This window comes from Apus apus, chromosome 1, assembly GCF_020740795.1.
Source record: "Apus apus isolate bApuApu2 chromosome 1, bApuApu2.pri.cur, whole genome shotgun sequence".
Classification (NCBI taxonomy): Eukaryota; Metazoa; Chordata; class Aves; order Apodiformes; family Apodidae; genus Apus; species Apus apus.
This window is the reverse complement of record NC_067282.1, coordinates 164,514,244-164,536,640: the sequence shown is the minus strand read 5'-3', so window position 1 is coordinate 164,536,640 and position 22,397 is coordinate 164,514,244. Positions and strand designations below refer to the sequence as shown.

Below are 22,397 nucleotides of genomic sequence, written 5' to 3'. Positions count from 1 at the left end.
TTGTTCTCACAACATTTTTTCTTTAATATTTAAGAAGGTGACAGTAAAAAAAAAAAAAAGTAATGGTGACAAGAATTACTAATATTTACCTTTAATGATGCAGAGATCTTAACTTGCTTCATGTAAAATATGGATGCCTAGAACACAGCTGTCTAGAGTGCTTCTATAGTCAATGAAGAGAGGTCCTATCTGTATTAGGATGTGTATGTAAGATAACTGTATTAGGAAGGGATGACCCTCCCCAGTGGAGGTGCCTATTGAAAAGTCAGTACAACATCCTTAGTTTTGATGCAAAATTTAAACATACAAAAACTAAGCAAAGTGAATCCTACCATTTATAAATGGCACCTGTACGGACTTGAGGATGCAGTCTCTGTATTCTCAGTGGAAGGAGGTTCCTAGTGAAGGCCCACAGGGATCTGTGCTCAACTCAGTGAGGTAGATACTAAAGTGACAAAAGTTGCTGGTACTATTAAATTATTCAGAGAAGTAAAACTGAAAAATGAGACTGAGGAACCGTATGAAGGACGTCAGGACATTGAGCAGCTACGTTAGAGAAAAATGTTGATAGGATTTGCTTAGGACAATAGAAACAAATGTATGTGGAGAAGATAGAGTCCTAGCTTTAGATACATAGTTCCTGATTATGCTCTGTCTGCTCTTTGCTGGTTTTGAATTGTTCACTAAGGATATTTAAACAAACAAACCAACAAAAAAAAATTTGCTGAAAAGATATTGAAGTTCTGTTTCATTCAAACTAATTATTAACTGTGCATAAGCTACAGTTGCCTTATCTCTAGTGAGGTTAGCTGCAGGTCAGCTCTTTTAGCTATATACTCAGGTTAATTTCAGATTTAAACATACTGCACAGTGATTATCATTTATCTTTCCTTTGATGTATAAAAATCCACTGTCCCTAGTGATGTGATATGATATGAAAGTGTGTGTAGATATATATGTATAGAGAGAGATATAATGTCTTTAATATGTTAAATGGTAAGAATTGCATGACCTGTTTCTATCCCTGAAAGCTGAAATAATCTTTTACTGTGGAAAAAAGAATGAAGATTAAATTAGGTGGCAGCTGGATCTGTCTTGTGTGCTATCTGTTTTGGTAGCCCTTTCTCTTATGTAGAAATGTGTTACATTAGGAGGTGCAGCAAACTTAGAGAGGACCAGTTAATTTTTTCCATCTCATCTGGTCTCACCTGGTTTGTACAGTTTAGCATATGGCTGAGTTAGGACCAGTCTACCCAGGCTTCAGAGAAGCCTGAGTAAGCATTTGTTGGCTGGCGTAAAAAACCTGGAAGGTATGATATCTGCATCTAAATCCTTGGCTGAAAGAATGTGTTTACCTTCAGTTGTTTGATATCACTGTTTAGAGGTCATGCTGCATACTTGTCTGCTCAGGTAGAGCAATAAATGTTTAGCTGCCTGGAAAGAATGTTGTAGCCTTTTCTTTCAGATAGGGACCTCAGGAAAATGATTTATACCTTTGCTGTCTGGAGAATAAGCTACTGGAACAAGCGTTTGGCAAAATGTCTTTGGGAAAAATGAATCTTGTGTTTGTGTCTGGGCCTAGAGTTAGCTGTGAGAAGCAAAGACTCCTAGGACCACAGTGATTTGTTTATATGATGGGAGTGAGCTTGCTGTTGACAGAGAGCTTTCAGAAAGGGATACTCAAGACTAACACTTGCTTCTTGCTTGTCAACTCGTGCAAGGATTTGTTTACCCTGAATATTTTTCAAAGTATAATGGTGCCTTCAGGCTTTCAGAGTAGAAAATCAGAAGAAACTTATCTCCGTAGAGGCTACTGAGGGTTACCTAGTTGTTTTTTTTTCTTAATATTTGTAGGATTAAATACTGTAATTAAGATTGGGAAGTCACAAAATATTTAACTTTTTAATGTCTTTTTAGATATTTACATATGCAATAGGTATTTGAGCATTTTTAAATATAAACTGAAAATACCCATGAAATAATACTGATATGCAAAAAATATAATTTGTAATTTTTCAGGTTTTATTGTAATAGTAGTACACTGATTAAGTGGATCATTGAAATATTTATTTCAGTGCCTGAAGATCCACCCAACAACATAACGTTTCAGAAGATACCTGATGAAGTAACAAAGTTCCAAGTAACATTTGTGCCACCATCTGAACCAAATGGAAATATTCAGGTGTATCAAGCTATGTTTTACAATGAAGATAATCCCGCTGCCATCCAGATCCACAACCTTAGTGTCATTGATAAAACAGATCAGTCAGTCACTGCCATGATAGAGGGGCTAAAAGGAGGACATACCTATAATGTCAGCGTAAGAACTGATGCTTTTTCTTTGGACTTTTTCTTTTATATGAGTAAAACATTAGTCTGAAGAGGGAACACAAACCTAGGCTGAATATGAGGTTTTCATGCTGAGAATGTTAGCTGGGTTATGAAGAGAGACAAGTCTTAGGAATGAAGGGAGCAATGAAGAGGGTGGAGTGAGTGGGAGCAGGACACATCACTGATGATTAGCTTTGTACTCTTTCATGTGCAAGCAAAGCAGCCTGTTACACATCCTCACAGGTACAAGACTTAATCTCTCTCAATTCCACTATTTGCATTGATCATTTGGCTCAGATAAAAGGTCCAGTTCAGCAAGGGGACGTTGCTAGAAGTATGTGCACGAAGTCCTGTCAAATAATCAGAGACTGGAACGTGAGGGGAGGCAACATAACTGGGGCTTGGTTTTCTCCTTTGTGTAAGTTCTATATTACAAGAGATGAAGTGTTACTGTGCTTAGGTTTGTAAAGAAATACGAAGTAGATTCTAGCAAAGTGTGAATGACAAAAGGAGTGCTCCAGCATTCACCATTCCTTCAAATATATCTAGTTTGGCCAACCTGAAGCTATTGCAAATACTCATTAAAACAAGCGTTTATTTTTTTAAGGTGTACGCAATTAATGGTGCTGGTGCAGGGCCAAAAATTCAATTGAAAATAACCATGGATATCAAAGGTATGTCTCATACATTGCCCTTTAGCTGAAATCTCTATAAATCCTGAAGAAATTGCTGTTCTACCTGTGAGTACACAGCTGTGTGCCTTTGTCTCTTGTTTAGAGGCCACAAAATGTAGGAATAGAAACACATGACTGATAGCCTTGAATTGCAGTGCTCAGTTTTGCTGCGTATCTCTGATCATTTGCTGTTTGTGTCTGAATGATGCTGTAAACCATGTATGCTCTCAGTGAAGTAATCATATCAGCCTTGGTATTTTAGTTACCATCAATGAACAGCTTCAATGAATATCACAGAGATATATTTAAATATACAGGTCACAGTTGTGGAAATAAATACAGTCATTTATTGAAATTAATTTAAAAATCTAAGGCTCAGTTTTTAAATTGTTTTCTCTTTTAATTGAAAACTGATATGCAGAGGCATTTATTAGAGTGCAGTTTTTAGAGGCTAAAGGCATTAAGTAGAACATTAAGTTTCCCCTGAAAATAAGCTGAAGATTTGTCTGGCATAACAGAGCTATGTGCCTGAACAAAGTACTTGTAGTTAAAACATTTTAAAACAAAGCTCTATTGTATATCTTTGTTTAAAACCAGAACCACCACGGCCTAAAAAGAAACCAGCACCAGTTTATGATACCAATGGGGCGGTACTCGTCACAGCTACAACAATTACAATCAGAATGCCAATATGTTATTACAGTGATGATCACGGCCCTATCAAGAAGATACAAGTTCTTGTTGTGGAAGCTGGAGGTAACTACACATTCAGAAATAGCTATCAAAGTCCCTTTTGCTATGGGAACAGTACAAAGAGTGAAGTATCTTTCACAATACCTGTGGGCTGGATACTGGATTTTGGGAACACTTGCCAAAGAAGAGTCATCCATGCTTTTTGAAGTCACCAATATTATTCTGGCCCTGTTGTTATAATTCCATTTCTTTATTTCCTATTTCCTTAAAAAGAAACACATTTTGTGAAAGGTAAATAAATTTGAAACTTATTTTTTGCAAGGCTGTTCTTCTGTTGCCATTAGTGTTGCCTGTAAAAGAATGTGGTCATGTGCAGTTGATATTTCCATTTCATAACAGGGGCAGAAGGATTTATATAAATCCCTTCTGTAGACTGTGAGTTAGAATGTGTATTCTCTTGTATGGACTGATGAACGTTTACTCACATGAACAGCTCCATGACACTCTTTTGAGTAATTGCCTACCAACATGAGTGGGAGTTTCATGTTAGGACATCATATGGTCAGGCTTGATTTAGCTAAGAAGGAAAAATTCCAAGTATCTAATTCCCTTCTTTTGCTTGCTTTCCAAGTAAAAAAGTAAAGCATTCACATTAAGTGAATTCACATTAATTCTCTTACCTTTCTCTGAATTTTACATTGTAGAACTAATACTACAGACATTTTCTTCATATCTGTTGCTTTGAAGATTCCCTTGAACTGATCTACAAATACTGTGTTAAGCAACATTTTGAAGATTTTTTTCCTGAGTTGCTGCGTACTGTCCACTTATGGAAATGTAGTAATTTCATTTATGAAACAGTCTTGCTGTCTTTATAGTAAACACTTTTTAGTGTCTTTGCTCGCTGTGATCAGTTTCAAAGTCAAGTGGCTTGCACAAGTGACATCCTCTACAGGCAGAGCTTATGTGAGAGGCTGCCCCTGAAATTTTCTAGTTGTGATTCAGTTGACTTATGCTGAGTCAACAAAATATAGATAGCTTGGGTAATTGAGGACATTCGGGTTCAAGTGCAAAGACAGTTACAGACTTAGCTGTTTAAATGGCACCAATAGCATGCTAAGCTCTTCAAGGATTAAATTTCTGTTTAACTTCTTTAATTGCAATCTGTTTAAAATGTGTGTTGTTTCTGATAATTTCTTTTCTTGACAATAGCTCAGCATGAGGGGAATGTTACCAAGTGGCATGATGCCTACTTCAACAGACCGAGGCCTTATTTTACGAATGAAGGCTTTCCAAACCCACCGTGTATAGAAGGAAAAGAAGATCTCAGTGGCAAAGAAGAGATATATGTCATAGGTTCTGATACTACATGTATGATACCAGGAGGTCAAGACAAAATATGTAATGGCCCACTAAAACCAAGAAAGCAGTATCTGTAAGTACGTTTGTCTTTGTTCAACAGAGAGATTTACATGAAATATACATTTATACAGACATACAAAATCTGTAGTTCAATTATAAAAGGGTGGCAATTGAAATTATCTTCATGTGTCTCTAATCTTAAATTTGTTGACTGAGCACAAATTTGTGAGATGAATTTTAAAAAAATGTTTCAGGTAGCAAAAGCTTCTTAGAGAGTTCTTAAATAAGCCTAAATTCAAGGTAAATTATTAATACAGTTTGATTAGATATTTAAGATATTGACACTAAGTCCTTGACGTGTGTCATAACATCACTTTAGTAAGTGACAAATTATTCCAGCTTATATTCTACTGAAACGGAACAATAGTTTTTAGTTTCTAAGGGAAATAATATTTTTTTAAAAATATTAACTTTTATTTCATTAGTTTTCTTGGTTCCTTTTCACAGGTTTAAGTTCAGAGCAACTAACATTAAAGGACAATTTACAGATTCTGATTATTCTGATCCTGTCAAAACGTTAGGTAAGGAGAGTATCATTTACTAAAGTATTTCTCTATTTCCAAAAATATATACAAGTCCATGTTTCTTTTTGTATACTAAAGTATTTCTCTATTTCCAAAGAGTCTAGACAAGTCCACTTTTCTTTTTGTATGGTTCTTTTCCCTGAAATGAAGAAACTCTATTTTCATTGGGCCTATCTTAACCAGAATGACTGAGGAAACATATCCATTCCTTTGTATGTCCATTTGGGGTTGTCAACAGGTGTTACCTCAGCCTGGACTGTTAAATGAAGAAGCAGCATTGACAAACTTTGTTAGCAGATACTCAGTTATATCAATAAAAATATAATTTTGCCAGGATGGCTCATCTTGTTTGGTGAACTGCCAGAAGCTACACTGTTTGTGCCATTTCCCTATATATTGGATGTAGAGCTAGTATTGTATGCTCTTCACTGCATAAAAAACTGGACAGGCTGGATCCATGGGCCAAAGCCAATTGCATGAGGTTCAACAAGGCTGAGTGCTGGGTCCTGCACTTAGATCACAGCAACCTCATGCAAAACGTTTCCCCTGCTTGAAGAAGAGTGGCTGGAAAGCTGCCCAGAGGAAGAGCACCTTGGGGTGTTGGTCAACAGCTACGTGAATATGAGCCAGTGCTGTGCCAAGGTGGCCAAGAAGGCCAGCAGCATCCTGGCTTGTATCAGGAGTAGTGTGGCCAATAGGAGTAGAGAAGTGATTGTACCCCTGGACGTGGCACTGCTGAGGCTGCACCTCAAGTATTGTGTTCACTTTTGGGCCTCTCACTTCAAGAAGGACATTGAGATGCTGGAGCATGTCCAGAGAAGGGCAGCAAAACTAGCAAAGGGTCTAAAGCACAAGTCTTATGAGGAGCATCTGAGGGAACTGGGGTTGTTTAGTCTGAAGAAAAGAAGGCTGAGGGGAGACCTTATCGAAACGTCTACCACTACAACCTACCTGAAAGGAGGTTGTAGTGAGGTGGATGTTAGTCTCTTCTCCCAGGTAACAAGCCATAGGATAAGAGGAAATGGCCTCAAGTTGCTCCAGGGAACATTTAGATTCCATATCAAGAAAAATTTCTTCAATGAAGGGGTTGTCAAGCACTGGAACAGGCTGCCCAGGGAAGTGGTGCAGTCACCATCCCTGAAGGTATTTAAAAGACATGTAGATGGGTGCTCAGGGACATGGTTCAGTGGTGGGCTCAACAGTGTTAGTTTAACAGTTAGACCAAATGATCTTAAAGGTCTAGTATAGGAAACATTGTGGCTGCAGATCATTCCTTCCAGTGGCAGCTTATCTGAGGACATGACCCTTTAGCCCTTCATCCTTTAGATGCAAACAAAGCTCCATATTAATTATTAAATTAATATTGTCTAATAGAATCCATCTGATATCACTGGCTAATAAGCCAGCTGTTACAGGATCTCAAATCCAGCATAAATTCCTCCATGGCAGTGTTGATCTACCCCCAAAATTGGGAATGAAGACTCGTAGCATATCACAGTAAGATCTGTAAGTTCTTTTAGTATATTGGTAAACTAAAACTTACTTAGCTAAGCATTAGCCCTGACTTTCTGAAAAGAGATCCCAAGACAACTGGATGAGTACCCAGAAGAATTTTAGTGGGCACATATTTTTCATTTGGCATTCATCATCTGTGATATGAGCTCCCTTATTCATCTAATCCATGTTAGAAATTTGTTACATGATCTGATGCTGAAGATCCTGAAATGCTAATTCAACTACCTGAATATTCTGAAAGGGTCTGGCACTCTTTCTTGAGCCCTGAATGTTTTGGGAAGTGCAACACAGAAGTTGCTTTTATAGGTTCTGAGTTTTAAAGTTCTAAGTTAATGAAGTGGTGAATGACAGTGTGTCCAATCAGGGAAAACAAGTCTACTGGAAATTAGTCTGACTGTATCCAGTCCTCTGGGCAACTTTCTCCTTACTAGCAGAAAAATCTGCAATGCTTAAAAGAATCATGCTTCAATGGCAGGGAGATGGTGCAATTCATTCGCTTCTCTATTGTTACTGAAAACTTGTGAAGCTTTCTCCTTTGGTGTAGATCATAAAGAAGCAAGTTCTGTTTGTGTTTTGAATGGGAAAAAAATAGACCTGATAGATTTCTCAGATATCTGTGGCACCCCATGCCCATCGACTGCCTTCTGTGCTAAAGTTTAACAGCAAGCTCTGCTTTTAAAATGGGCACTACAGCAAGCTCTTGTCTGGCCTTAACTTCTGATTTTCAGAGCCTGTCTGACCAGAAATGAAACTTAAGTGGAACACATAACTGAAAATCCTCGTATGCTTTCTTACAAGTGTTGTGAAATCAACATTAAATTGATTTATCACAAGTGATGCAGGCACTGCAGTTGAATGGCCTTGAAGATAAAGCACTGGCAATGCCATTTCCAATGTCATCTTCAGGGAGTAACAGAATTAGATGTTGTCAAACACAATTTCTTTTGACACTTAACCTGAGGAACCTTACTCAAGTGATTCCTCATAGAACATGCTTTGCTTATGTGAACTTCAGACTTGCTCTAGAATTTTGGCAGAGGTACTCATGACATTTGAAGAACCCTACATTATTTTGGTTTCTAAGTCTGCTTATAGAATAGGTAGTCTTTGATCTGGAAAAACAGCTAACCTTATATCTGTGTGATCAATTACTGTGTGTTAAATATGTTTGAAGCAGAAAAATAGAAAACCTATGAAAGAGTTTCCAGTGGCAGACATCAAATGCTCTTGTTAAACAATAGGAATTATGCTAGGGAGGAACACAGAAGCAGAAAACACTGGAATTGCAGAAAAAGCTGCAATAATGATTTTTTAATTATAGTAAAGGGTACATTTTAATATGGTGCTCCCACTCAACCATACTTGGAGTACCACAACTCTCTTCTTCAGCTAAAGAAGTGGAGTTTCTTCCTCATAAACCATGATTGACATTGCAAAAGTAACATCTACACTAGCGTGAAAGGTCAGAATTTTTCCAGGAGATAATTAAGATGTGGTGACAAATACTGTTTAAACTTCTAACACATCAAGGCAGCTTACAACCTTTTCATAAACTCCCATAGGTGGTTCAGCAAATCACTGTGGGGCAGCTGGTGGTCCTGTCTAAGTGCAGACTTTTTTCCATGTGAAATGCAAAGCTGATGACACAGGAACTAATTGGAATGGGGTTTCGTGACACTGGCTTTTGCACAGAAACCTGCCGTGTGATATTCTATTATTGCAGTTTTTTATCATCTTGTATTGAGTTACAGCACCTCAGAGTTATACCACATGATATCTTCTGTTTTGTCTCTTTTCCCTCACCCACAATCATCTCTACGAGTTGGGATGAGTGTCAGCATAGGTGAACAATACTAGTAGTAGCAATCCCTTGCTTTTCTTATTTTCACTGAGTGTCTAAGGAAAAAAGAGGTCGAGGATTTTGAAACAGGGCAGAATTATGAGGAAGGTTGGGAGATTACATGAATCTCAGAAATTTAGCACCAAAGAGCTTAAAAAAGAGGTCTAGAAACTATAGATCTAAATGGTTTGTCAATCTCTGAGTGAGCCTTCATTGTCACCTGTAAGGACTGATTAGAATGCCTTTTCATCATAAAGGCCAGGTCAAAATAACGTGGTGGTTATTCCCATCAATATCACCAATTCCCACATAAATAAAGAGCAGGAGTTAATGATCAGTGAGGCAGATTAATCCAAAAAGTTCAGATCAGATCACTTAGATGAGTTCCTTCAGCACCCTTAGGGAATTATCTTCAAAAAAGCATATTCTTTTTTTTTTTTTTTTGTGCCTGTGAGTGACGGCTGCAAACCTCATAGCTTCCTAGTTGTGGCTCTTCCTTTTCCACCTCTGCAGTCTGATTACTCCCAGCTGTTAGAGCAGTCTGTCTGTTCTTGGCTGCACAGAGGCTGAAGCAGGAGCTCAGCTCAATCTAGTGTTCAGACTGATGTTACTGCAGTGTAGATCTACCTTAACCTGTTTAGCAGGTGAAACTGAAAAGCTCCAGGGGATTGCAGCACAAATAGCCATGTATGTGTTCTACTAGCATTATCTTTTACATAGATCAGCAATGCTTAGGAACCTTTAAATACATTGTTTCAGGTTTTCTTTTCTTTTTCTTTCCTAAGCAGCTTTTTGACAAAAGAGATGCAGTTGTACAGAGATAGAAGTGTCTGTCTCACATTGCTCCCTAGTTCCACCCTGTCAGAAATGTAAAAATTATAATGAATCTATGAAATGCTGAATTTCCACTTTCTGTTGCAGGTGAAGGAGCGTCAGGAAGATCCGTAGAAGTTATCCTTGCTGTTACTTTGTGTATACTTTCAGTTATTCTTCTGGTGGCTGCAGTCTATGCTTTTGCAAGGTGAGATTTATGTATCTTTGGCATACCATGTTTGCAAGCACTCAAAAAGTGCTCAACTAAAGAAGAATTGAAACAGTTCTACAGATCTGTAATTTCAAAATACATTGTTGTGTTGGGGTTTTTTTTGTCTTTCAGTAGAAGCCTGGGGAGGGACTCACAAAGGATTTAGTCTAGTGCAGGTAACCTCCATAGATGGAGGAAAGACAACTTCTCCAGAGGGTAAATCAGAGCAGTGGCCTATCTTACCCTTTCAGAGCCACTTCTCTATTGAGTTGGGGATACAGATCAGAATGTCAGCTGGCTGAAGTTAGTATGATGGCTAACCCTATTGACAGCATGACATGAACCAAATACTCAAAATTCTAGGTTTTGTCTTGCTAATAAAGCTATACGTTAACTACAGTGCAGTCTCATATATGAAAGGGAAATTGACTTCCAGTTCAAATTGTGGCCAAAATGTCCATGTGAAGAAGCAGACTGAGTACTGCATATATGTTGTTAGTTTGCTCATTCATTGGAAGTTCTGTTCTGCCTCAGCTGCATCATTCAGACATTGCCAAAGAATTAATGTAGGAAAACTAGAAGAGTATATAGGCTAGATTCTTTCCACGTGAATTCTAGACAATGTAACTGCCATATTTGATTAAATTATATTGTTGGAAGGGAGAGAAGAATAAAGGCCAAGGAAGGATTCCCTGCAACCTTCTTTCAGTTTCAGGCTGTCTAAAGAAAGTATTGACATACGCATCCTTAAATAGTTTGTGTGTTTATTTTCACTATTATCTTCTGTTTAGAATTCGTCAAAAGCAAAAAGAGGGGGGCACGTACTCTCCACGAGATGCTGAAATTATTGACACTAAGTTTAAACTGGATCAGTTGATCACAGTGGCAGACCTGGAGCTGAAGGATGAGAGATTTACACGGTAAGCGTACTCCTCAGGCAAAACAGTAGTCCAAAGGGGTTGTAGCCATGACCCCTTTCTGACCTTTGCTTGTTTGGAAGTGTTTGTGGTGCTCTTATTTACACAGGTCACTGAGATCCTCTTTCAAAGAATGACCTCCATCCTCAAGACACTTCTCACTGGCTTTTAGAAAATCACTTAATCTTCAGCTCTTTTTGCAACAAGATAAAGATCTAAGTGCAAATCACTGTTTAATTGTGTTAGCAAAAAAAGGGCTACATATTTTTAAACATGTAGAATTTCTGAGGTTTTTTGATGGCCTGCAGTTTTTGTAGACTTCAAAACTGCATAAGCATATTGAAGGAGTTAAACTCCCAGAAGTCCTAGTCAGCTAATTTGAAGACAAATCTGTCATTGTTTAATTGACATTTAAAAAGCATTTTTTCAGAAAGGGATTCGCATGGCATCTGGGTTTCTGTGGAGCTCATCACACTGGCTATCCTGACATCTGCTCCTTTAAGCTGTACACAGCAATGCCAGCCTATTCATGTTTTCTGTCCAACAAAGAATTTTGTCACATATATTTATCAGAAGGAGAAGTGTTCCTTCCAACTGCCAGAAATATGGATATTATTCAGGAAATAAATATAATGATGATTCTCAATAATATATGACATCCAGCTGAGTTAGAAGTGCTTGGTCAACATTCTTTACCTACCTGTATTTTCCCTGCTGTGTCAGATAAAACACTGTGGTAGGCAGTCTCCTTAAAGATGAGAAGCCTAAAATAGTTTTGCCCTAGCAGTCAGGCATCCTACTGTTGCAGACTAGGAATAGCTGGAAGATGAAAGGTTGTAGCTGTTGACCTATTTTGTTTGAATGTGTATGTGTCTTCTATGTGTGTGGCACAGAGTAAGTCGATTGCATGTACAAACCTGTTCAAAATAGTGCACACAGGAACGGCTGCTTCTAACAGATGAGAAAACATACTATGAATCATCTGGAAATGATTGATGTAGTGGATGTGGTATGTTCTGTGTGAGGCACATATCATTCAGACAGCATTTGTTTAGTACCTGCTAAGAACAGCAGAAAACATTCCCTGAAGGCAGAACCATTGCCAGTGCACTGTGATAGCTGTGACTCCTATAAATGATCTTGATGGATCTTCAAAATAGCCTTGTTTCCAAACTGTTAGCTGAATAAGAATAGTACTGATTTTGTTTATATACTAAAGTGCTAATGGATTTTACTTCCAGATGCTCTTCATTTTTCTTTAGACGCAAGGAGATATTTGTCATCCAGTAAGTTTTTGTATTATTAAAGCAACATGGTGTGTTTTCCATTCTGTTCTCTTTAACTTGTGTGCTACTATACTGTATTGAATGATCAAAATGAACCATCAATCTTTGCAGTTATACTACTGACAAGCAGTGTTATTTGTCATCATGAAATCATGGGGAGTTTTTGTCCCTAATGTTAAGATACAACAGTTCCACAGCTATTTTGAACTATATCAGGACAAATTTTACATATATATGTTAGCATATTATGACAATATAGCACTGATATATATACAACCTATCCTAGAAGCAACATGATGCAAATGTGACATAAGGAACATGCTGTTTCTTTTCTTTGGCAGTTAGAATGTATGTAGTTAAGAGAAGCTATCTTTTTTTCTCAGCTGTTTTTGTACTTACTGCACTGCAGCTGTTTTGTACTATGTACTATGTACTGCTAACTTTGTACTATGCCACTACAATCTCAGCAATATATCCACACAAATATCCACAAATCCTTTATCAGTTTGCAGACTACTATTCTGCCTCTTTTCTGTCTAAATTATTTGTAGTTTGGATTTGTACAGTTTCAAACTATATACGGTGACTGCAAACTATAATATTTCTTACTGAAGTGCACTTCATGATGTGAATTATGCAGAGCAAGGCCTTTACCAAGCAGTGCCTCAGCTGTTTTACTGACATCAGCCTTAGTTTAATGAGTCAGTCTCACTTTTTGGTTTGCCATTTGCTTTGTCTTTCCCTCTGTATTTTTTTCTTTCCTCCTTTCCCACTATTTTAATGGCCAAAAGGAAAGGCTTCTTCTGCCATTCTTGTAAGGTATATGATGCAGCTGTTAAATTTCGGATTATTATTTTTCAAACAGTAGCTGCAGTGAAGCTGCAGTAGGCTCCTTGCCTAAGTCCTTTGTTGAGCATTACAAGAAACTGTTGAAGTTTGAAGTGCAGGCACTACCTGGGAGTTCCTGAGGACAGGATTCATGCAGTCTTTTCAACTGGAAGTCAGTAAATGTGCTGACTAGATACTAGATAACGTGCATATAGCAGTGAGGGGCAGGATATTCTTTATCTGCTTATAACGTTTTATTTTATTACGGCTTTTTTTTTTTAAGCTTTAAAGAATGTTTCAGTATGTGTAAGATTCTGTTCTGGCAATGTCAGTGACCAAAAGAGACATTTTAGTTGTCTCTAGTGCTGTCTTTCACATAGATACATCCTTCCTGGTAAGGAGTTGTATCAAGAAGCTGGCAGAAGCATGGCAGCAAGCACCAAGGCAGCTTACTGCAAAACCTAACGTATAAAATATTTTTGCTGCCTGTTTTCAGACTTCAACAGTTGCACCATGAAAGAACTCTTGTACATGTTGCCTGTGGGGAATAGCTGTAGAAGTCAATCACAGTCCCAGTTCTTGTGTTCTCCTTATCTTTCCTATGATTTGTGGTTAAAGCAGTGACATGTTAGTATGTTAAATCACTGTAGTACATGCTGATGACTACAGTGTAACCTTCACAGATTTACCGTGCGTTTGAAATTGGACTGTGCACCACTGCATCTGCATAACCTACTGCCATATGTTGGCTGCATTTAGTTAGCTATCTCAGCTGTGTTTGCTAAGTTTGCTGTGTTGCAGAACGCTTATTTCAGTTTGTGGCATCTCACAGTTCTATGAGGAGTACATAGATGGGCAGAGTCCTTTTCCAGGCTGGCTTGTCTTATTTCTAGAATTGCAGTAAATCAGCTGAAATCTGGTCCAACTAATTTTACTTTGTAAAAGTAAATTTTACTTCGTAAAATTAGGTGATTAGGGTGATGTGGCGTTTGTGTGAAAACTCTAAGTGATAAAAGAGCAGTATAGATTTTTTTCTGTACCTACTAATCATCCTGTTTAGTGCTCATTTTGAGAAGATGCCTTGGAAACCAGGTGTTTTGTCATTTCTCAGCCAGTGTATTATTTATCATGTTAGCTACTATAAATCAGTAAAGGCACGGACTTGCAGCTGACACAGTTCATCCACAGAATCAAGATACTCTAGACTACTCCATGAGATCTCTCTTGAGTGTCTCTCAGACATTGTCTCATACTTAGTGGATCGTGGCCTATGATCTTGGCTCATATTCTCAGAAAATTTGTGCAGCTGGTAGCACATGAAAAATAAAAAGAAGCAGAAAAAGGTTTTTCTGTTCTGCAAGAATATGACTGGAAATGTTTTTATATCATTCTCAGCAGATCAAAAAATCAAAAGCTTGAAAAGTTTAAGGAACCAACACTCAGTAAAATGTTCAGTATATGTTAATAAAAACATTTTATTTCACATATTTTGGTTAATGTTTTTAGTATGAACTTTACATTACAGAAGTCAGTTTAAACAGAAAAAAAATCACATTTAAAAATACCAAGTATCCCATTTTGCTAACTTTGAAACTTTTCTTGGAGTCAACATTTTTTTCAAATTAGGAAATTCATGGCAAATCCCAGTTCTCAGTGATAATTTTTTAACATAATGGTCATCAGAAAAAAAAAATTACTTGAAAAACTTCAGTGTCTGAAAACTATTAATACTAGCTAATACATACACATCATCTCTCAGCAGGTCTTTGTTAGGTAATTAGTAATTGGGATGTAGTTTCAGAGGGAATGCTGGGAGATAAGTCCTACTGAATTGAGTGGAAAATGAGATCTGCTTTATGAACCAAAATGCTAACTTTAAATCTTGTAATTTGATCTGCATGACAGTGAAGGTGGTATGAGACAGGTAATAACAGAAAAAAAACTAACTCTTGCTTAAAACAGATTTAGTCCATCAGTCTAAACTGGATTAAGCATTGGTTCATTAAAGCACATTGAATACACTTGTATTAGGGCCTCTCATAAATACTTTTTTGTAACATGTTTGTGGTGTTTGGCAAGTCTTTTATTAAAGCAGACATTCATCTGCTGTGAACAGATTTCATCACTAAATTTTCAGGGCACACCACATTTGGTGAGAGACAGGTAACTCTCCCTTCTGTTCCAGGTGCTCACCTAGGAGACAATTTCTCTGACACCCTACTATTGCAGTGGTTTCTGCAGCAAGGATAAAGCCATGTAGGTCCCAGTTTCTTAAAATCTTTCCTTGAGAAGTTGCACCTTGTGGTGGATACTTTGAGGCTCTTGTTTCATTCTGCGTGAGACAGGTAGCCAAGCCAGTGTGGCACAGATCACACATCTGAATTACAGAAACTGTAACCCTTGCAAATACCAGGAAAAGCATTTTCTGTATAGAAAAGCATTGTATATAAAATTATTGTCTGATCTCACCTTTCCTATATGTTGTGCATTTGGTAGTTGTCTTTATTCAAGGCAACAATTTTGCACACACATTACATGCTCTAGACCAGCCTGTTTCTCCTTTATTTGAGTGGAGATAGGCATGACTCCTGCCCTGCCTTTTTCTTCAACAGGTTTCCATTTCTTAATCAGCAATCAGGAACAGGCTTTCTGAGCTTTGTATCCCAGGAGTACAAGGTTTATGAATGTACATGTCCTGATACAATGGAAAAAATGACCATGTGTTCTCTTTCCTTAGCCTTCAATATTTAGAAAGGGTTAAGCTCCATATTGCTTTCAATTAACTTGCAAAAAATTAATTCCTTCATTGTTCCTAGGAAGTGTCAATGGTGCTTATGAGCTAAGCCTTTTGCCTACATACTCATTTCTGTTGTTTTCTATTTGGACAAAGTTTTAATTCCCTATGGATTTCAGATGTTTGACCCAGAGAGAAAGCCGAGTCTGTGTGACAATATGGTCTTCAGTTACCACTGCCAACACAAATAAATGGCTTCTTTCTAGCTCTATCATAAGTAATCTGAGTGGGATTCAGATTTTTGATAGACTTCAAAAAAAATCCCACACATGAAACAATACACTGTTTTAAAAGAAAATCAGATTTAAAGCAATAAAGCATTCTTTATCGTAGAGAATGTTTTTCTTTCCTAGTTTCAAAGTCAGACAAGTGGGAATCTGGAATTGTCCAGCTGAAATAGGGAAATTTGCAACTTCATGGTTTAATTGTAATTTATGCACATCAAGATCTAGTGATATCAATATTCTTATGTTTTATGAAAAAGACTGGGAAGTATGAAAAACAAGATTACAGGTAGATGAGTCTTTGTTCATTGATAAATACTGTAAGATTATTATTACATATTCCAAGTCAAGAGACTTGGAAAAAAGGCTAATTTTTGAAACCTGAGGATGCTGAAACTGAGTATAGCTGGAAGTCTTTAGTAAGCATACAAAATTCATCCCTTCTGAAGTTTCTTACACACAAAAGCCAACATCTTTACCACGGTCTTCAAGTCAAACATTAATTCTAATATAAGCATCTAAAATAAATTGCATTTTCTGAGCTGCCAGGTCATTGCAATGTGCACTTGCTACCAGCAGAAGTACGAGAGTTCAGTAGTTCAAAAAATCAACTTCTTCAGTTAAATGCCCACAGATAGGTTAAAGTGTCAATCTGGGCATGCCTTACTTCTTTAAAAATATTTACTGCTTGTGAAAGTCATATATGATTTATCCCTTTAAAACAATCACCTGTTATTAATATTCAAAATTAACTAGAAAGCAGCATATATAACTGATTAGTTAATTTCCTGAGCTATTTCAGTACTTCCCTGCTTTGAGAGAAAGTAAGCAAAAGAAAGTCTTGTTGAGTTAGGTTATGTTAATGGTGCTACTTGTCTCCTATGTTCTTTGCTTTTGGATCCACATGCCTTCAGCACTGAAGCACTAAATGACATGCCCAGGTTGCTTATGTGCAGCATGAATATACTTTTTATTTCCTAATGACCAAACTGCATTTGCTTACCACAAATTAGGTGCAGTAAGCCCCTAATTGCTATCAGTTTGAAAGGAGGAAAACCAACAGTATTCAAAAGATGACTGTGATGTCAACTGAGCAATGACTTTTTTGCTGTTGTTCTATGGTGAAGACAGGTGAATTCAGAGGGGAAAAAAAGTGTAATTTATTTGCAGAGTGCTTTAAAAAGGCCTAAAGAAGTTTGCTTTCTGGTCAAAGACAAATATATTCCCATGCAGCACTTCGGCACAGCTATTAATACTTTTTCTTCAGGAAACTTTAGCTCTATAATGTCAATATTTCTAGAAGGTGGTTTCATCTGCCGTGTAATGCAAACAACATAAGTGATGCAATAAGCATTGGCTAGATGTCTTAACCATTCTGAATAAAGGGAGTTGCATGCTTTGTCATTTTATTGCTTTCATTTTCATTCTAAAGCTCTCCTTCAGTTGTCCTGTAAGCACTTTGTATCTGAGCCTTTTTCTGTGAATTCTTACACTTGCTTTTACTCCAGTGAGACTGACCCAAGGCTTTCCTAGCCATCTTGCTTTGTTTGAAGAGAATTGTTATAACAAAGTATGTACCACAGACAGCTTCAGTAGCTTTGAACAGCTTCTCTGTTGCTTAATAATAAGTGATTCAACAATTTTATTAATCTAATTTTAAAATCTAATTTAAAATTTAAATAATAATAATTTCATAAACCAAACTACTTTTAAAGCAACTTTTAATGTAATCTACTATAATTATGGCAGCAGTAGAGATTTGTATTATAGAATGGTTTTTGTAATATTTATATGCAAGAATGTATGATTTTTTGAGAGACTGACACATAAAAGGCATACTTAGAGCTTTTTTGAAGATGCAAGTTATCTTTTAAACTGTATTACTTCAAACTTTCTGGCTTGGTCTTTTAGACAAGCTTTGTGATTGCCCACAGTTTGGTTTATAAATCCATAATGCTGAGATGTTCTTAAAATTAGTTCAGATGTGATGATGATGATGACAACCAAGTTTCAAGGTCATCTGAAAGTCCCCTCAGTATAGACACTCATGTAACTTATGAAACCTGCTGATGGATCGAGTTAAAGATTTAATATGTAGCACAGTTTCTAAAATCACCAGGCTGATGATGCAGAAGGAGCAGTGAATATGTAAAAATGAGCATGAAAGCAGGCACACCAATAGCATGATTCACCTGTGACTTAATTTAGATATCTGCTTATAATGAGATGAAGTCACGTGTATTTCACTTCATTGATTCTAGAAGGAACCTTGAGTGCCTAGCTCAGTGTCTGTATTCAGTCAGATGAATCCTATCCTTATGCTCTGAAATGGCCCATAGAATGATATCGAGTACATAGTGTAAAATAAAGCCTGTCAATGTGTATGAAGTGGTGTGCTGGAAGTATGGATTTCCCGGGGCCATATGAGCCCAGAGCACTGTAAAATTATCTGAAGAGAATGATAGAAACTGGAGCTACCATACACATATCTGCCAATACCTGAAATAAAAACTAAGCAAGACTAAATTACCCAAGATATCTGACATATCATAATATTTCTATCCCTGAGATAAATAAATTTACTTCTTTAGTTATTTAAGTATTTCCTCTTAAAACCTATTAACATGCACAATATTGAGTAACTCTCAGCTTGCTACATTTAACAAAAATCTCTGTTGCAGGTTACTTAGTTATAGAAAATCCCTCAAGTAAGTTGACTAAAGATTTTTGTATTGTGGTCATCGGTGAGTCTCAATGTGTGGTTCCCTCCTCTATGTTTATTAGAAAAAAACCTCCAAGCTGCGTATAAATCATAAAAGCATGACTAATTGCATGGTAACTGGAGAAATGCTTTCTCTCTCTCTGGGGTGAAGCCTGCATGTCTGTGTTTTAGCTTGGGAAGTAATTCAGGGATATTTAAACTCCTCAGGGTTTAAAAACCATGTCATTATGAGAATGAGGTCACTGCAGTATTTTATACATCTAAAACTTTGCAATGTCTAAAATGTTTTCTGTATAACAAAGCAGTATTACGTACTTTGGAATGTAATGATAGCTTTACAATAATTTCCATTAATGTCAAAACTTCACCTTGGAATGCCATTACCTATAAAAACAATCCTACCCTACAGTACTGCTAATACTAGCAACATTAAAAATTCAGTGAGGGGGAACAGCAAGGTGAGAAAATGCTTCTATTTTAAGTGACTGAAAACAAATCAAATAAGCATGCTGTCAGCAATTTCTAACCTTCTGCCTATAAGTATCAGTTCCATTGAACTGAAAAGCATTGTTTATTAATAAACTGCAGTTGTATTAGAAGAAAAAGGATGAAAAAGAAATTCCCTGTAGGCTTCTAATTCTTCTGTCATTACTTCTAGGCCAATAAGCAAGAAATCCTTCCTACAACACGTTGAAGAGCTTTGCACAAACAACAACCTAAAGTTTCAGGAAGAATTTTCGGTATGTTGCTAGCAGTTGTCACAACATCGCAAGACCTTCGGTCGTTTCATGTGTCACATTTCATGTCCATTTTAAGCAGGCAAGGCCGTGAAGGACTCTGGCCTTGATAATCAATACCCAATTACCAGGTTGATTGTTTAGAAAGTAATGTTACACTGATTTGGATTCTGCAGTCTACACTGCAACCTGATCAGAATTATTCAAGTAAGTGTCAGCAGAAGATGATCTTCTTTAGACTCTGATCTTTGCAAGAACACCATAACATTTGTGCTTTTACATTTGTAGCAATGCATATGTAGTTCACCTGAAAACATTTTTTTAAGAAATATTTTATAACATATATATAGGTATATTAACTGCTTTAAATAAGTTTGTTTTCCTAGGTGAAGATGACCCCAAAAACAGAGCTTTCATTTATTCTGTGAAATGTTCAGGCCCCAGTCATACTGCCATAGAACTCAGAAATTTTTTTGTTTTGTAGGTTTCAGTGCAGAAAGTATAAAGTTTGTGTATGCTGCTTTGCTTTTTGTTCCTCTACAAATAATAGGCCATACTTGTCATGCTCTTGAGAATAGCCTGCATGTGAGTAGCCTCCATCTCCTTATGGGAGTAGGTGGACACAGCAAGCCTGTCTTGCTTTCTGAAAGGAGACCAGCTTTCAAAATATACATTACATATAATATAATGCATATATTCTTTCAAATTTAAATCTCAAAGTTTTCACTATTTTCATTAGGTAACATTTCTACGGCTATCATATTTTTTTCTCAACAATAGTTCCTCTTCTTGTTATTTCAGAATCTTTATAATTAGAATTTTAGTACAGTCATTTGCCCTCACAAAAATAATTTGTCAGTCTCCAGTGACTGCATTATTTTGGTGTCATAGATTTACCATGAATTGCTTAGCAGTTGGATTAACAAAAATGAAGACTCAACAATTGGCTTTTCTTCTGCTAGATTATAATATTTCAGTCTCTGAGGGAAAACCAACAGAAGTGTGAAAAGATTAATGATATTTCCTACAGCTTTTTTGTTATGCTCCTTAGGTAAAATTGGTCTGGATTTAATAATATAAAGCACCATAAAATTCTCTGAGCAATAAAAGTAAGAAGAACTTTTTTTCCAAGAGCAGAACTGTTATTTCACTTGAACAAGAGTGATTATAGTTATATTATGCATGACTGAACAGATGAAAAGTTTTACTAGCAATAACATTGCCACATATTAGCGTTCATCACTGGAAAGTTTCTAGTATTTCTGTAGGTGTGACCCACATTGGGTAAGTCTTAAAGCATTGTAATGGCTTAAAACTTAAACAATAGTGTTTTATCGAATCACAGTCTTGGCAATTCATTTCAAATTTAGAGAAATACAAGTAGCTGAGGCCTCATTCCAGTAAATCAGATAGTCAACCTATAATCAACTGGTTTATATGACATTTGGGCTTCCATATTTTTTTTTTTCTCTCTGAGCTGTAACTTCTGTTTCAGAGTGTAGTGGTATCTTCCCAGAAGACTTGTCCAAAGGCAGGCAGAATTGCAGGGTAGGTCCAGTCCCTGACTGAGAGTGTATCTATAGTATCTGTAGCACCTGTTCTACCCGATGAAAAATAGGACACACTTGAAATGACATCAGAAATGACAATGCACAGAAACAGGCAACACACACAACAAATGAGCAGACCTCATGACCTGCATTGTTTCCATCCACACTCATCATTTTAGTGTCACATAAATGACTCAAGGCTCCTATGATGTGTGTGGGAGAGATGAGCTCAAGATAACAAACCCATGGACCATTGCATATGAAGCATATAACTAAAAGCATGGTGCTGAGCTTGCCTGGGCTCTTTGGTTGTCTCTGTAAGTTCAAGTATACCAGGAACTGGGCATGAGATATGATAATTTACACTGCTGGTATATTCCTTGCCTGGAATTTTGACTGTTTCAGCTGGCAGTCTTCCTGGACAATTCTGAGATATGTTTTGATAGGTAAAGTAGTCTAGGCATCATATACAATAGGCAGTTTGTAGACAACAAACAAGTTTGTTGTCTACAGTTTCTGCTAGTTTTCTAGCATAAATGGGGCTCTTTCCCTTTCATTTGGTCTTGGAATCCAGGGACATTCCTGGTCTTACCCAGTTTACTGGATTGGTGAAGCTGCTGTGCCTGGAGATCTTCAGGGTTCAGTCTCAATCCACATGTGAACATAGCCTGTGTGTAAACATAAGACAAGATCTTCACCTTGGAAGGGATCTGGATCCATGTCTTGTCAGAAAATAAGTTTAAAGAAACTGTAGAGAGAGACAGTAATTGATGGTGGGCTCCACCTAGCTGATATTCAGACTTCCAGCTTTCCAGATGATTTGTGTGGAGTACCGCTGGGAAATCCAGTTTTTGTAGTAACTGGCAAATTACTGAAACAGAAATACTACTGTGTTTTACAGTAAGTTCTGTTCATGAATTAAAGAAGTGAAATAATTCCAAATCTCACCACAGTACCATAAAAGTACTACAATAAACAAAGAGCAAATTAATTATTTTAACGTTTTATGAGTTTGCAAATGCTTGTTATTGAATCTGGGAATCTAAATAGTCTTTATGCAGTTCTGAAAATAGCAATTCAGACTGAAATCCATACTGATGCAGAGGATTGGTACGAGGCTTTTGAGCTCTTGTTCAGATATGAAAACATCATTACAAAAATAATATAATCTGCTTCTCTATTTCTTCTTTACTGCCAAGTACTGTACAACAGTCCTGCTTCTATATGAGTTAACTGGCAAGTGAAGACTCAGAGGAGTGAGGCAAATGAGGCAAGTTGAAGTTCACGTCATGCACATGATGTGGCATCCCAAGACA

At 37.0% G+C, this 22,397-nt stretch overlaps 1 protein-coding gene across 1 annotated transcript in view; it reads left to right on the top strand.

The window, feature by feature from the left end:
• PTPRQ (protein tyrosine phosphatase receptor type Q) overlaps positions 1–22,397 on the top strand; it is a 108,615-nt gene that overhangs the window by 70,385 nt on the left and 15,833 nt on the right. The window contains exons 29-37 of the mRNA XM_051621759.1: positions 2,076–2,320; positions 2,939–3,005; positions 3,603–3,761; positions 4,911–5,133; positions 5,568–5,641; positions 9,921–10,020; positions 10,815–10,943; positions 18,754–18,780; positions 19,453–19,534. Of these exons, the coding sequence (XP_051477719.1) occupies positions 2,076–2,320; positions 2,939–3,005; positions 3,603–3,761; positions 4,911–5,133; positions 5,568–5,641; positions 9,921–10,020; positions 10,815–10,943; positions 18,754–18,780; positions 19,453–19,534 (1,106 nt within the window). The remainder of the gene's footprint in view (positions 1–2,075; positions 2,321–2,938; positions 3,006–3,602; positions 3,762–4,910; positions 5,134–5,567; positions 5,642–9,920; positions 10,021–10,814; positions 10,944–18,753; positions 18,781–19,452; positions 19,535–22,397) is intronic.